Raw genomic sequence first — 13,183 nt, 5'->3', positions numbered from 1 at the left:
TTGCCAGACCGTGTCTGAGGAAAGGACATTCGCTGCTCCCTGTTATCGTGCTACTGGGTTTAGATTATGGGAGAATTTCAGGGAACGTTCAGTCGATTATACCGGTGGTTGAAAGTTTCACGTGTACGATGCCTTGGATCTTGTATTATTCTTGCGTTTGAAATGTGGACGTGACGTTGTTATGAAATTGTTTTCGTTTTCTCTTAAAAAAAGGAGAAAAGGAAAAAAAAAAAAAGAAAATGAAAATGAAAATCTCGAGAGAAAATCTCTAATTTAATATAATTATTCCGCAAGCGTCGAGTTAGAAAATTTATTTTTTCAATTAATATTTCATTAATAACTCTTATAAATATTAAAAGCACATAATACACGTAAAATATGTAAAACTATGGTTTCATGTTATATTATTACTTACACTTGTACGCCATAATTATCTAATTCTATACAAATTACACTACGCGTTTTATTATATACGCGTTAATTCGTAATAATTATATTAATTTACTATATTGCGTGCATTTATAAATTCATATATTCCGTGTATAATATATCTCGCGTTGATTGCTTCTCAAAAGTATCTTTGAATACAAATGTTACGTGTAAGGCAATTTTATTTTATTATTTTCCCCTCTTATCGAGGGGAAAATATTCTTGAAAAGGAAATATATCTCATAAAAATTCTATCTATAGTAATGAAATTTCGAGAAATAGTCAATCAATACACGGGCAACAAAAGGCCTCTAATAAATCTTTCAGACAAACTATCGAGGTTTCTATTCAACGTGTTAATAGAAATTCGATGTTAATCAAGTTTGCTTTGTATCATAAATCGAACAATTTACAACGAAGCGAAGAAAATTCAACGTGGTGGATTTTCAACGAGCGTGCAATCATTCGATGGTAAAGCGTGTCCCAAGTGTGAGACCCGCTTCATGATGTTGCGAATAGAGATTGCGTTCTATCGATCTATTCTTATTCACCTACACTTCCGTGCCACGGTTGTCGAGAAGTAATGGCGGTTGAAAACTAGCTTATTTAGAATCTGTTGTGACGAGTAAAACATCACGCGGTGGTGGCCATTAATATCTGTCGATTTTGTTTACTTCATCCTCGTTAATCTTCTTTAATCTTTGCTTTCTCCACTTTTTCGCTTTTTTTTTCGATTATTATCAAACGAATCAAAATGAAATTTAATATTTTTAATCTGCAATTAAGGCGTTGATGAATTTCATCATTTATCTTCTTCGCTATTTCTATCCGTTCGAAATACCAGAAGAAATGTTTTAAAAATGGATTTCTATTTAATAATAAATATTAAATGTGTTTAATGAAATTTTTAAGATCTAGGGTAATTTTATTTATTAATAGGATCATACGCTCTCTCGATGCTAGAAAAATATGACGACGTATCTAGCAGTCTTTATAAAGGTTAGCTTGGGTCGTATTATCTCGTTAATCTTGAAAGAGTTAAGTGGAGGAAGAATTCTCCCTTGTCATTTATGAAATGAGAAGCAATATTTCGTGTTGCAGCAATATACGTTAAAATAATAAAAATTTTTTATTCTACTTCTCATTATGTTTTTCTTTTTTTTTTTTTTTTTTAACATTTTCTTCCTTTATATAAAATTCTTGATCACCTCATTTTCGCCATAATCGAAAACATTATATTTTTATCCAATTTATAACATGGAATTTCATTTTCTACTCTCTCTACGATTGTATCGAACATATGTTCTTAATCGTGTTCCTTATTTCTTCCTCACGTTTTTTTTTTTTCCTCCTACTATTTTCCACCTTTTTTTAAAAATTACTGCACTCGACGAACATGTAGAAGCCTGAAATCACGTTAAAGCTCGTTGCGACACCCAAGTTACGAGAGGGCGTAAAATCTAAAGGTAGGAGCTTTCGATATTAGCTGCATTATAAACCACTTGTACGTGAGTGTTTCACTTACGGACAAATTGCAGATAGGTCGTATGCGCGCGCATCCAGGCTACCACGTGACTATATTGCGTATAATGGTGGCATGCTGTTGCACGCGTGTAACCGTTCGCGGAAATATTGTTCACGGAGGGGAACGATACGTAATTAAAATTGCCTTTAATCGTGCCACTTGTATATACGAGCTCGGTGTCCTTATACGCCAGAGAGGAATTTCCTTCCTTAAAGCTTCTTGTTAATTTTACGCTATCGTTGAATATCTTACGACACACTTCTTTCGTTCCTGCGATATATGAATAAAGTATACAAAGGTAAAGATTTGGACAAACCAAGAGAAGTGAAGTATTTAACGCGAATAATTGTTACACTCGAAATACAATAGTTGTTAATACGATTTTTTTAATCAACACATGATATAAGAAAAAGAATTACAAAAATTAAACATACGAATGAATCGTCATTTGTTTTAAAATCGTTCGAAGAAGAATTCACTTAGAATGTTAATGCTTAAGCTGCGACGAAAGATAAATTAAATAATTAAATTCTAATGTTAGATTTTAATGAAATGCATTTCATTTTTGTTTCAGGGCCGATGTAATCGGGAAAAACCCCCGTGCAAATATTTCCATCCACCGCAACATCTGAAGGACCAGCTTTTGATAAACGGGCGTAATCATTTGGCCCTAAAGAACGCGCTGATGCAGCAGATGGGTCTCACACCGGCCCAGCCACTAGTGCCTGGCCAGGTACCAGCAGTGGTATGTCCAAACTTTAACACATTCGTTGCACCACGTCTTCTGCTGTTCACACATCCACACATTTTCTTTTTACCACGGTCGAGAGATTTTGAGTTTTGTCTGTGTTAGTCGACGACTACCACTAGATTACCCTTTTGGTAGGTAACGCTGTGTAAATAGTCACGATGAAGTGTATCATTTGATCTTTATTATATTTAAAAAAAAACTGAAATATAATAGTTGATCGATATTTTTTTTTAACAATTAATAGTTTTATAATATATGATAAATATGTTGCAATATCTATGTTATTAAAATTATTTTTTTTTATCTTCTTTCTTCTTGAAAAATTTAAGTTTTTTTTTTTTTTTTCTCTCTTCTTTCCAAGTTTCTATTTGATTTTTGTATCGCGTTTAATTAGAGAAATTTTACACCTCGTCGTCTTCATTTATCGGCGTTCTTTATTTGCGGGCATTGCACCGAGAGATAAAACTTCAGAGAGTAAACTTTAGCACGCCGCATGTTTTTGGTCAGTGTCACCCCTTATTCCTTTAATTTATCCATGATTCTTGATAGACAGTCAATATTTATATATTATATATTTATTAAAAGATCAATTTTTTTTCTAAATAGAAGTGTAGTATAATTATTAGTTCTAGATTACTGTCAAATATAAATTAAAAGGCAATACAATTATTTTGTTGATTCGTCAATGTTATTTCTTTCTTTCTTTTTTTTTATCTTTTTTAAATTACAATATGTATGTATGTATGTATATATATATAATACATACATATATATATGTGTATGATATATATATCATTTGGCGAATCCACAAAATGTACCCCATCTGTTCCATTTAAGAAAGGATGATAACAATGGAAAAATTTACAAAAAAAAAAAAAGAAAAAATAAACGATCAGTTTAACAAACGTTGTCTCTCATTGCGTGCACATGCAATGAAAATAGCGAAATAAAATTGATTCGTTCCCCGTAATTAATTATGATAATTTTAACGCCTAGAAAGGAAATTTTCACCAAAGAAATCAGATCATCATTACGCCCACCCGCCTTTTATTTTCATGACATATAATTCATAGTCGTTGCTACGTGACATCGAATCCTATACTACTCGTATGACTGCCTGTCTGTCCCCTATGTTTGCCGCTGTGGCTCTCGTGGTTGTGGTTGATTGTTGGTGTGTTCTCCAATTACGTCATTGGTGAACAGGAGGCACCAGCACCTCCGGCACCACACCATCACCTTCAACAGCAAATCCAGCAGCAACTTCTCGCTACCCACGCCTTTATGGTAACTCCTGGTTTTGGTTGGCTTCCACTAATTTTTTAGTTAATTAAAGTGCCACGCCGATGGCGCCGACATAAGAAATAAATCTGTGAATGTTAAATGTTTAATCGTTATATTATAGAATAGAATTTCATCAAAAACCTTACTTATTATTATTTTCTGACAATTTTTTTGATTTCAATGATTTTTTTTTTTATTTTAATTAACGTTCGATTTTGAGGTTACAACGAAGTTGAAAGATTTATTTCAGATGGCACCGCTATCGCGCGTGTAGTGTGCCTGTAAGACTAGTAAGCGTTTGTATGAAAGCTTCAACTTGTTTTCAAAAGAGTGCCGCACTGTAAATTAAGATTGAGACTTGATATGCATGCTTCACGAAATGTTTCATTTTGTTTTTTTTTTATCAAAAGTTAAGAAGTTTCTCTGTACATTGCGACAGAGTTTTTTTTTTTACCTTTAGAGAGTTTTTTTCCTTGAAAGCATGAATTATTTTGCGGCCAAGTTAAATCGTGGCGTTTCTCTCTCTCTCTCTCTCTCTCTTTTTCTCTTTCTTCTCTCTATTTCTCTCACCTACTTCCATGAAAAATTTAGAAAATTCATTTGTATCTATTTGTTACTTCCTTCTGATTGTTCAGTGTTGAAAGTTTTTAAGTACGTGCATGCAGTTTGTTCTGAAACCAATAATTTTTGAAAATGCGAAAAAAAATTTAATCGATACAATCTTTTCGATCCATTCGAGAAAATATGACATTAAATTCTTTGTTCTCTCATAAGTTTACTTCATAGATTTGCGTCATAATTTTTTTTTTTTTTTTTTTTTTACCAAACACTATCTAAAAGATCTTTTTAAAAAAAAGAAAAGCTAATATTTACCTCCAAAAAATTAACCTCAGAACAAATTCTATGATAATTTCGATTCGAATAACAAATTAATTTAAACGTAAAACAATTGCCAATCTTTTCTATTTTCATCGATTCGAAAACGACGATTATCAATTTTCCCAATGTAATTATTTAATTTCAACAACTATCAACGTCGATTTTACAATATAGAATATAAACAAAAAAAAAAAAAAAAAGAAAAGAAAAATCGAGAGCGAGGGAAACGCGCGCGAAACGATCGCGAAACGATCGAGGCACGCCTCCACGCCTCGAAAGATTTATTCTCTTTCCTCTTCCTCGTCGAGGAGGGAAAACTGTTTTCCGGGTCAACGGCCATTATCGTTCAAAAAGTTTTTCGGCGGTTTGGCGTGCCTCGGTTGTCCTGGAAGCTTCTATACGTCGAAAGTTCGAAGAATACAAGCACACAGGGTCCTTAAGAAGAAGAAGGAACGGGCGTTCAGCTCATTCGGCTGCGCTTCAAATTACCTGCCTTCGCTTCTGGGAAGCCCGTTCTCCGCAATACCAAAAATGCTTCTTATGGGAACGCGCGCTTGTCGTTCAAAATGCCGGTTACAAGCGCGACGAGACGAATGAATTAAGACTTGGCGAGCTATTCCGCAATCGTTCTTTTCTTCCTGGATTTTTGATCGATCGTGTGTTTTTTCATTTTTATTTTTATTTTTTCAAAATGTTGCAAGCGTCGTTCGATTCCCGACAAGTGGTGCTTTTCTCGAATTAAAATTTGATTTTTATTTTAGCTTCACAAAAATCTATCGTGTGATGGTAATTTTTTTATTTTCATCCAAGTGGTGTATTAACTTTTTTTTTTTTTCAAACGAAGAAGAGAACGCTTGCAATTTTTAAAGATTCATATGTGAAGGTTTAATATCTAATTAGTTGAAATCTGGTTTTGAATTCTTTCGAAAGCATAATATTGAAGTATTTAACATTATTTCCTAACTTTTTTTTTAAGTAATGAAAACTTTTTTATCGATATACTTTGAATTTTTATCTTAAATGAAGAAAAAAATTGTTATTTTGAAGTGTGTACAATATTTTTCGTAGTTTTCAGTATATGTATACGCCACGAATCTAATATAAACATTGTAAAGAAAAATTTATCCAGAAAAATATAACGTTAATGATATTCGGAAGATAAAAAAAAAAGAAAGAAACGTATCACACTCGAGATTGTTTCATCATGTAACTTTTTCCAAAACTTTTTACCATCAAGATGAAATGAATCGTGTGAAAAATACCTTCCAACGAATCGCTCGCGAAGTCTCGATCTCGTACCAAAGTAGCAAAGATCTCGAATGGCGCACACGCAAAGATCGGGTGGGTCTGTATCGCGCTTGCGTCGCGGAGGGTTGGCTAATAGTTCTAGCATAAAGGGAGAGAAAAGAAAAGAAAAGAAAAGGGAAAAAAAGATAATTTAAGATCGGGGAGAACGCAGAAACGAATGACGACTCGCGTGGAGGCGAAGGTGGGGTCTTTTTCTAATCCGTGTTACCTGGATACTTTCCGGGTTTGTTTTCACAGGCGACGAATCCGTACCTGACCGGTATGCCGCAGGTTGGCAACACGTACAGCCCGTATTTCGCGCCCAGCCCCATCATGCCAGCGATCATGGGGCCTGCGGACCCAACCGGAGTCGGAAGCCCGTTGGGCGTGGTCCCGCAGACGGTGGCGATGCCGCAGAAGATGCCACGTACCGACCGCCTCGAGGTATGTCTACCACCAAACTACATTCAACAACAACAACAACAACAGCAACAACAACAACAACAGCATGGGGCCCAACACGGCGCAGCCGGGGCCTCAAGGTGCCCGATGGCCGCGCCCAATACCGTGTACCAAGTGCCGGCCGGTCCCCCCAATCAGGTGTCGCCCGTTTCCACGATGCAATCTGTCAATCATCCACCATCCCCGACGACTATCACCACCACCTCCTTCTGTACCCCGTTGCACAATCCTCACGCCCACCATCATCCGATCCACAACCTGATCTACGTCCACGCGTACTATTGAAATCGATTTTATCGATCGTCGGCAAACAAGCTCTCTTCTTTCCTCATTTTCTTTTTTCACGTTTTTTATCTTTACCTCGGTTCACCACGCGCGACAATTAATAAATCGGCTTCGCCGATTTTTTCTTCTTTCGCGCGTCTCGATTCGGATTTTTATATTCGTGCAACGGTGGCGGTAATCGGTATCGCGGAGTTCGCCGAATTTTTGTTTGCTCTCGCTCTTTATTTGGGAAGAAGAGACCGGTTGAGATTCATTTCGAGGAACGTCGTAGGTTTGAATGATCGTTCGAGAGAAGATCGGGGATCCGAAATTCGGGATTTTTCGAGAAAAAGGAAAGAGAAGAAAAGAAAAGGCAAGAACCTAAGGCTGGAAGTCGGAGATATATCTCGTCGATGGTTCTCGTCGATTCTCCCGAGTTCATCTCGATGGGAGATGAGTAGGACGAGTTGTTCGTTCCATCGTCCCAAGGAAATCTTATATTTATATACGATATATATATATATTATATTCGATAAATCAGTATAATCCGTGCGCGATGTGAAAAAAAAAAAAAAGGAAAACGTGTGTAAAATCCGAAAAAGAAAAAGAAAAAAAGTAAAAAGAAAAAAGGAAAAAAAAATAATAATAAGATACGTCGCGTAATAAGATATTCAGCTTCGTTGTCGTTCAGTTCCAGATGGACGGGAAAATTATTTTTCGATTTTATTCGATCGAGTTGTCGAACGGTTAAACGGCGATGATCCGCGCGAAACTGCGCTGTGACGATGATTTCACGGATCGCTTGTAGCAGGGCGAATTGGAGCGAAACGAAGCTCGTTAATGACGAAACGGAAACGAAATGGCGAGTCCGTGCAAAAAGGAACACGGCTCCTCGATCGGTAACTAGGCAATTATATCGGTAACGTTTTTGATGAAACGGTGTGGATTTCTATATAACCTTTTTAAGTAATCACTTATCATAGCACTGTACGTATATGGTGAATACGAAATTTAAGAAAGTTGCATTACACGAAGATAGGGGTTAGAGAGTTCTCGAGAATGGTGGCGATTGATTTTTCTTTTTCTTCTTTTTTTTTTTTCTCTCTCTCTTTTGTTCGTGCGGTGATTGTGATCGATTGGATACGAATCGTTGGAAGCAACTATTAATGGCAACGACAAAAAAAAACGTGATTAATAACGATGAAAAACTCGTGATTATTAACTATTATTATTATTATTAAAATGATAGATAGTAAGTTATATCATGGCGAGGAGTGGATTAGTCAGAGGGTGTGCAACGATCTTCGATGTGTTTCAGATCTTTAATAAAAAGCGATATTTGTTTTTCTGCAATAAACAATTTCTCAGGTTTTTTTGTGATTTTTATTTCAAAGAATCGATTTAAAACTTAACAAAAGCTACTCGTGATGTGAACACGTTCGAAAGAAATTGCTTAAAATGGAGAAAAATTAAATCAAAACTGAATGCAGGAACATGCAGGAAATGTTAAAAGTCGATTGATGTGAAAGCAAGTAGGAATTTGTAATTCCATACTGTTAACAATTTTTACGTAAAATCTAAAAAAAAAAAAACATAGACACGTGAACAAGTGAAAATAACGACAAAAAAGAAATAACCGATTTCAATTACCTCAAATATTTCTTTCTAATATTTCATTAAATTAGAAATTCTGTTTTAACTTAAATTTAATTTTCTGTACACCTCATCAAAATTACAAATAAGTAATATTGCACAACGTTTCTTGCCTCGTGATTTTCAAAAAGTTCGCTACAATTATTTTTCTTTCCGTTTATATAACTTTTCAATTCAAACATTGAAAGAATTAAACCGATTACAATTGAAGATAAAATTATTTAAATATACATACACTCTCGTAATTAAGAAAAGAAGAAAAAGGATCTGGTCTTCTGATTGCTTAACCGTTATCTATCTAACCATTATAGAGGATCGTATCGTCCAAAACAAAAAAAAAAAAAGAAAAAACCCATTTGGAGGAACATCGCTCTAAAACAACGTACGCACGAGCGCATAATATATTTTCATCCCTGTATAACAATGGATTTTAATTAAGTCTCGCAAATTACCGTTAGACCTTGGTTAAGTAACACAAGTGGAATCGCGGAGGGAACGTTTTATCCGCGTAACGATAACGTTTCTTACCGCGCAACGAAAGCTTCCCTCTTTTAGAGCGGGGTGGTGGAGCAGGATAAGTTTTATAACGTTCGAGTTTACAGATTTCCCCGGAGCCTGTATCGTTTCTTTCGCCCGGCGGCGGGTCTTCTCGCGGAATTAACAAGTTTCGCCGTTCCGTTGGATCGGCGCGGCGGAAAATGAATAAAATCGGCGGCCAAATGGAGGGGGAAGGGAGTTGGGTGATGAAGGTGTTGCGCGCGTGAAACTCTCGGCGCGGATCGTTTGTGAAATGGAGGCTTCCCTCCCGGTTTTTTTTTTTTTTTTTTTTTTTTTTCCTCCCCTCCGGAACAAGAAACTGCTCTTCGTAGAAAGCGAATTTAATACGTTTTCCGTGTATTCGACCGATAACGAGACCGACTCCCAAACGCCAACGGATAGGAAATCTATGGCGTTTTCTCTTCTTCTGTTCCCCACCCTCTGATCGCCTACGAGGAACGGGGTAGAAAGAGAAATCGATGGATTGTTCCTGATGATTCTTCGAAAGTTTTTTTTTTTTTTTCTTCAGTTCGGAATTCTGCTTGAATTCTTTGTCGCGTCTTTATGATCAGATTTAATATAATTTGGAATTATTTAGGGAATTTTGGGAAAATTTGGTGATTTCGGTGGGATGTTCAACGCTAAAAAGGCAAATTCAAAGGAAAGTTGTACATTGGAATGAAATGAAAATTGGAATGGAATAAATACACGATAATAATATACGATACAGATATGAATACAAGTAATTTTTTGTGAAAACATTGAGGATCGTTGCATATTTTTCCAAGAACAGAATTTTAACAACGTTTTAAAGAATCTATGCACTCATATACGTATGCAGAATACGTTTGTACTTACGCGCCATTCCAGCCATGCATGCGCGCGCATAGTAACACGTGTATATAGTAGGTAGGTTAACAAATTAACTGATTGTGTTTTGTATCGAGGAGAACGAGAGTTTGAAAATAAGATGCCTTGGTTCGATATTATTCTTCGTGATGCTTTCTAAATTCTAAACGATGCTTTTTTATTTTTACACGAATGATCGATTAATATTACAATATCACTTAACCTATATTTTGCTAGAGATTTTATCGTGTTTACAATGAACTTTTCAGCCTGGGGCTCGAACAAGTGTCTTTTCTTTTTTACCTACGCGATTTTATATTTGAATTTTTATATTCCTTTTATTATTATTATTATTATTATCATTATTATTATTATTATTATCATTATTATTAATATTATTACTATTATTATTATTAATATTATTATTAATATTATTATTATTATTAATATTATTATTAATATTACTATTATTATTATTATCATTATTATTATCATTATTATTAATAATATTATTATTATCATTATCATATATTATTATTATTATTATTATTATTATTATTATTATTATTATTATTATTACTGTTATTATATATATTTCATTTTAATATTCGATATTTCGCGGCGTTCGAAATTTTCCCACTATCTTCCATGATTATTCCTTTCCCGCGAAAAAAAAACACGTTTCAAATTTTTGTACTGTCCTCTCTCCCTCGTCTAAAGTAATGATGTTAGGACCTTACGATTAAGTACGAACGAAAAAGAAAAAAAGAATACGGAAAAAAGAAAAATATATGAATTATTATGCAATGTAATGTCGTTAATTAAACAAACTATTGCAAATAGAATTCGGAACTTATTATCGATCGACTTATCAGCTAACCATAATTGGTCTTTAAACGGTAATTATTATAATTATTATAATATTTGGTAACGTACGATAATGATGATAATTAGTATATCGTAAACGATATATCTGTTTGTGATGTAACACTCGATGACTTGCACTAAGTTCGGGTCAACATGAAATTTATTGACGAATAAATTCAAATAAAAGAAATATAATTGAAATTGAAAAAAACAATGCACAGACTGTTTATTGAATCTTTTTTTTGTTTTTTTAAGTTACATATATATATATATATATCTATCTCTGTACGACCAAAGAAACTACGAGTAGAAGAAAAAAATAGTATTTAAAAAAAAAAAAAAAAAAAAGACAAGTATTGAAACTTTGTGTGCTTTTTGTGTCTTACCTTTTTTTTTTTTTTTTTCTCGATTACATTGCTTTATCTCTATTCAATTTACAGTCTCTCTTTTTTCATATATTTTTTTTAATTTTATTTTCAAATATATACGTACATATTTTTATTTCCATCTTAATGTAATGTGCCTTTTGCTCTTTTAGTCGATCGAACTTGTGCCAAGTATGCTAAAACTGTACTACCTTTTTTTTTTTTTTTTTTTTTTTTTTGTTTCTTTTCCTCTTTGAAGAATTACGAACGTTTCCGTAGTGCATACATGCCGCTTGCAAGAAACAAAATAGTCTCTGCATATCGTATAAGTGACCTTTTTTGATTCTGTTTTTTCATTATTATTAGTATCTCATTATTTCTTTTTTCTTTTTATATATACATATATATATATATATATTTTTTTTTTAATTATTTCTCGTATCTTTTTGTACTTTTTTTCTTTTCGATCGCAATCGTGCCGTGAAAAACTAACGCCACAGGCTACTACTGATCGAGTAGAAAGGTTGCACACACAGGTCACGCTGAAAAATCCGATAACTTTGTTATTAACGACGAACGAAACCGAATCACGCCCAATTTCACTCTGTCTCTCTCTCTCTCTCTCTCCGCTCTCTTTCTCTCTCTCTCTTCTTCTCTGTCTCTCTCTCAATTCGATCCCGTCTGGATAATCTCGAACCTCCTCGACCTCCAATCCCCCCTTATTTTACATCCATATGAAAAAAAAAAAAAAAAAATAAAAGAAAAAAAAAGAGAAGATATACATATTCTCCCGGACGTTACATCATTGATGATCTTTTTCAAATTAATTGCCTGCTGCCTGTTTATATATATATATACATATATATTTATATATAATGTTATTAATATTCGATATGAACATATGTTTGGATTTTCGCCTTACTTAGATTACATTAATTAATCACTAACCTTGATTGGCCCAAGTTTTTTTCATTTTGTCGAGAAGAAAGATCGTAGCTAAAAAGAAGAAGAAGAAGAAGAAGAAAATACCGAAATAAAATATTTTTCCAAAAGATATTCGTGCAAGAAGCTTGACCAATCAGGGAACCAAACCGCCGTAGAAAGCAGAAACGATGACTTATTTATTTATTTATATTCTAATCATACATAGTAGTGCAATGACAATAGAATGAATGAAAGCGTAGTGATGTCCATTAATTTCCTTTATTTATTTGTCTGTTCTCATTTTTTTTCCCCCTCTCCCTTTTAATTTTCTACTCATCTACTATTTGCATCGATGTTACACTTAACGAACCTTAACTTACCATACGCCACGCATACATTATATCGAGCGATTTTACTTACGTAATATCGTATATAACATGTCACAAATTCTGTTACTACTACAACATTACTCACGTGAGATTTATTTTCATAAAGGCCGGCACTTAATTATTAAGGTCCCTCTGTTTCTATTTCTCTTAATCTGTCGGAATCGGTACCGATGTTTCGTTTTATTTATATTAGAGATGTGCAGGATCTTGAATTAACGAGTTCGGCAAAATTCGGACAAGATCGAATGATATCCGTAACGCTTCGAGATCCTTTTCGAACGACTTTTGTCGTAACTTCGACACGACTCGGCACTAATCGGACGCGATCGGTTCGAGGCACCAGTTATCGAGGCCTTCGGCCGAACGCGACCGATTATTGCCGAATCAATCCGAAGTTCAAGTCGTTCTTTAAACGATCCCGCACACCTCTAATTTACGTTCTATTATCTGTTTTTTCTCTTTCTAATTTATCATTTATTTTAATTAAATCATTCTTATTCGAACTTAACAATATTAATTTTGATTCTTTCTTTTTCTTTGTAGCTGATTACACGCATTTACCTGTTTTTTTTACTTCTGTTAGCTAGCTCAGAGCTGCTGGTGCGACGACGCTTTTCCAAACGTGTCATGTCGCATTTCATTTCACAAAGTGCAATTACACAACCGAATCTCGATCCCGATTCAAAGACCAATTTTTATAGGGTTTTTCAACACACCGGAA

General features: G+C 34.3%; 1 protein-coding gene across 9 annotated transcripts in view; it reads left to right on the top strand.

Annotated features, from left to right (window-relative positions):
* Window positions 1-13,183, top strand: part of LOC100871176 (uncharacterized) — a 204,197-nt gene that overhangs the window by 165,528 nt on the left and 25,486 nt on the right. For 5 of the 9 annotated variants that reach the window (XM_012494495.3, XM_086913467.1, XM_012494491.3 and 2 more), the window contains exons 2-3: window positions 2,529-2,699; window positions 6,411-6,596. In XM_012494495.3, the coding sequence (XP_012349949.1) occupies window positions 2,529-2,699; window positions 6,411-6,596 (357 nt within the window). Of the gene's footprint in view, window positions 1-1,802; window positions 2,253-2,528; window positions 2,700-3,908; window positions 3,990-6,410; window positions 6,597-13,183 lie in introns of those variants that run through there. The other 4 variants (XM_086913462.1, XM_086913461.1, XM_086913466.1 and 1 more) reach the window with 2 other exon arrangements.

The sequence above is a fragment of the Apis florea genome, unplaced genomic scaffold (assembly GCF_048593485.1).
Source record: "Apis florea isolate Af1SG1 unplaced genomic scaffold, ASM4859348v1 contig_3496_pilon, whole genome shotgun sequence".
Taxonomy (NCBI): Eukaryota; Metazoa; Arthropoda; class Insecta; order Hymenoptera; family Apidae; genus Apis; species Apis florea.
This window is presented reverse-complemented; position numbering and strand designations above follow the sequence as displayed.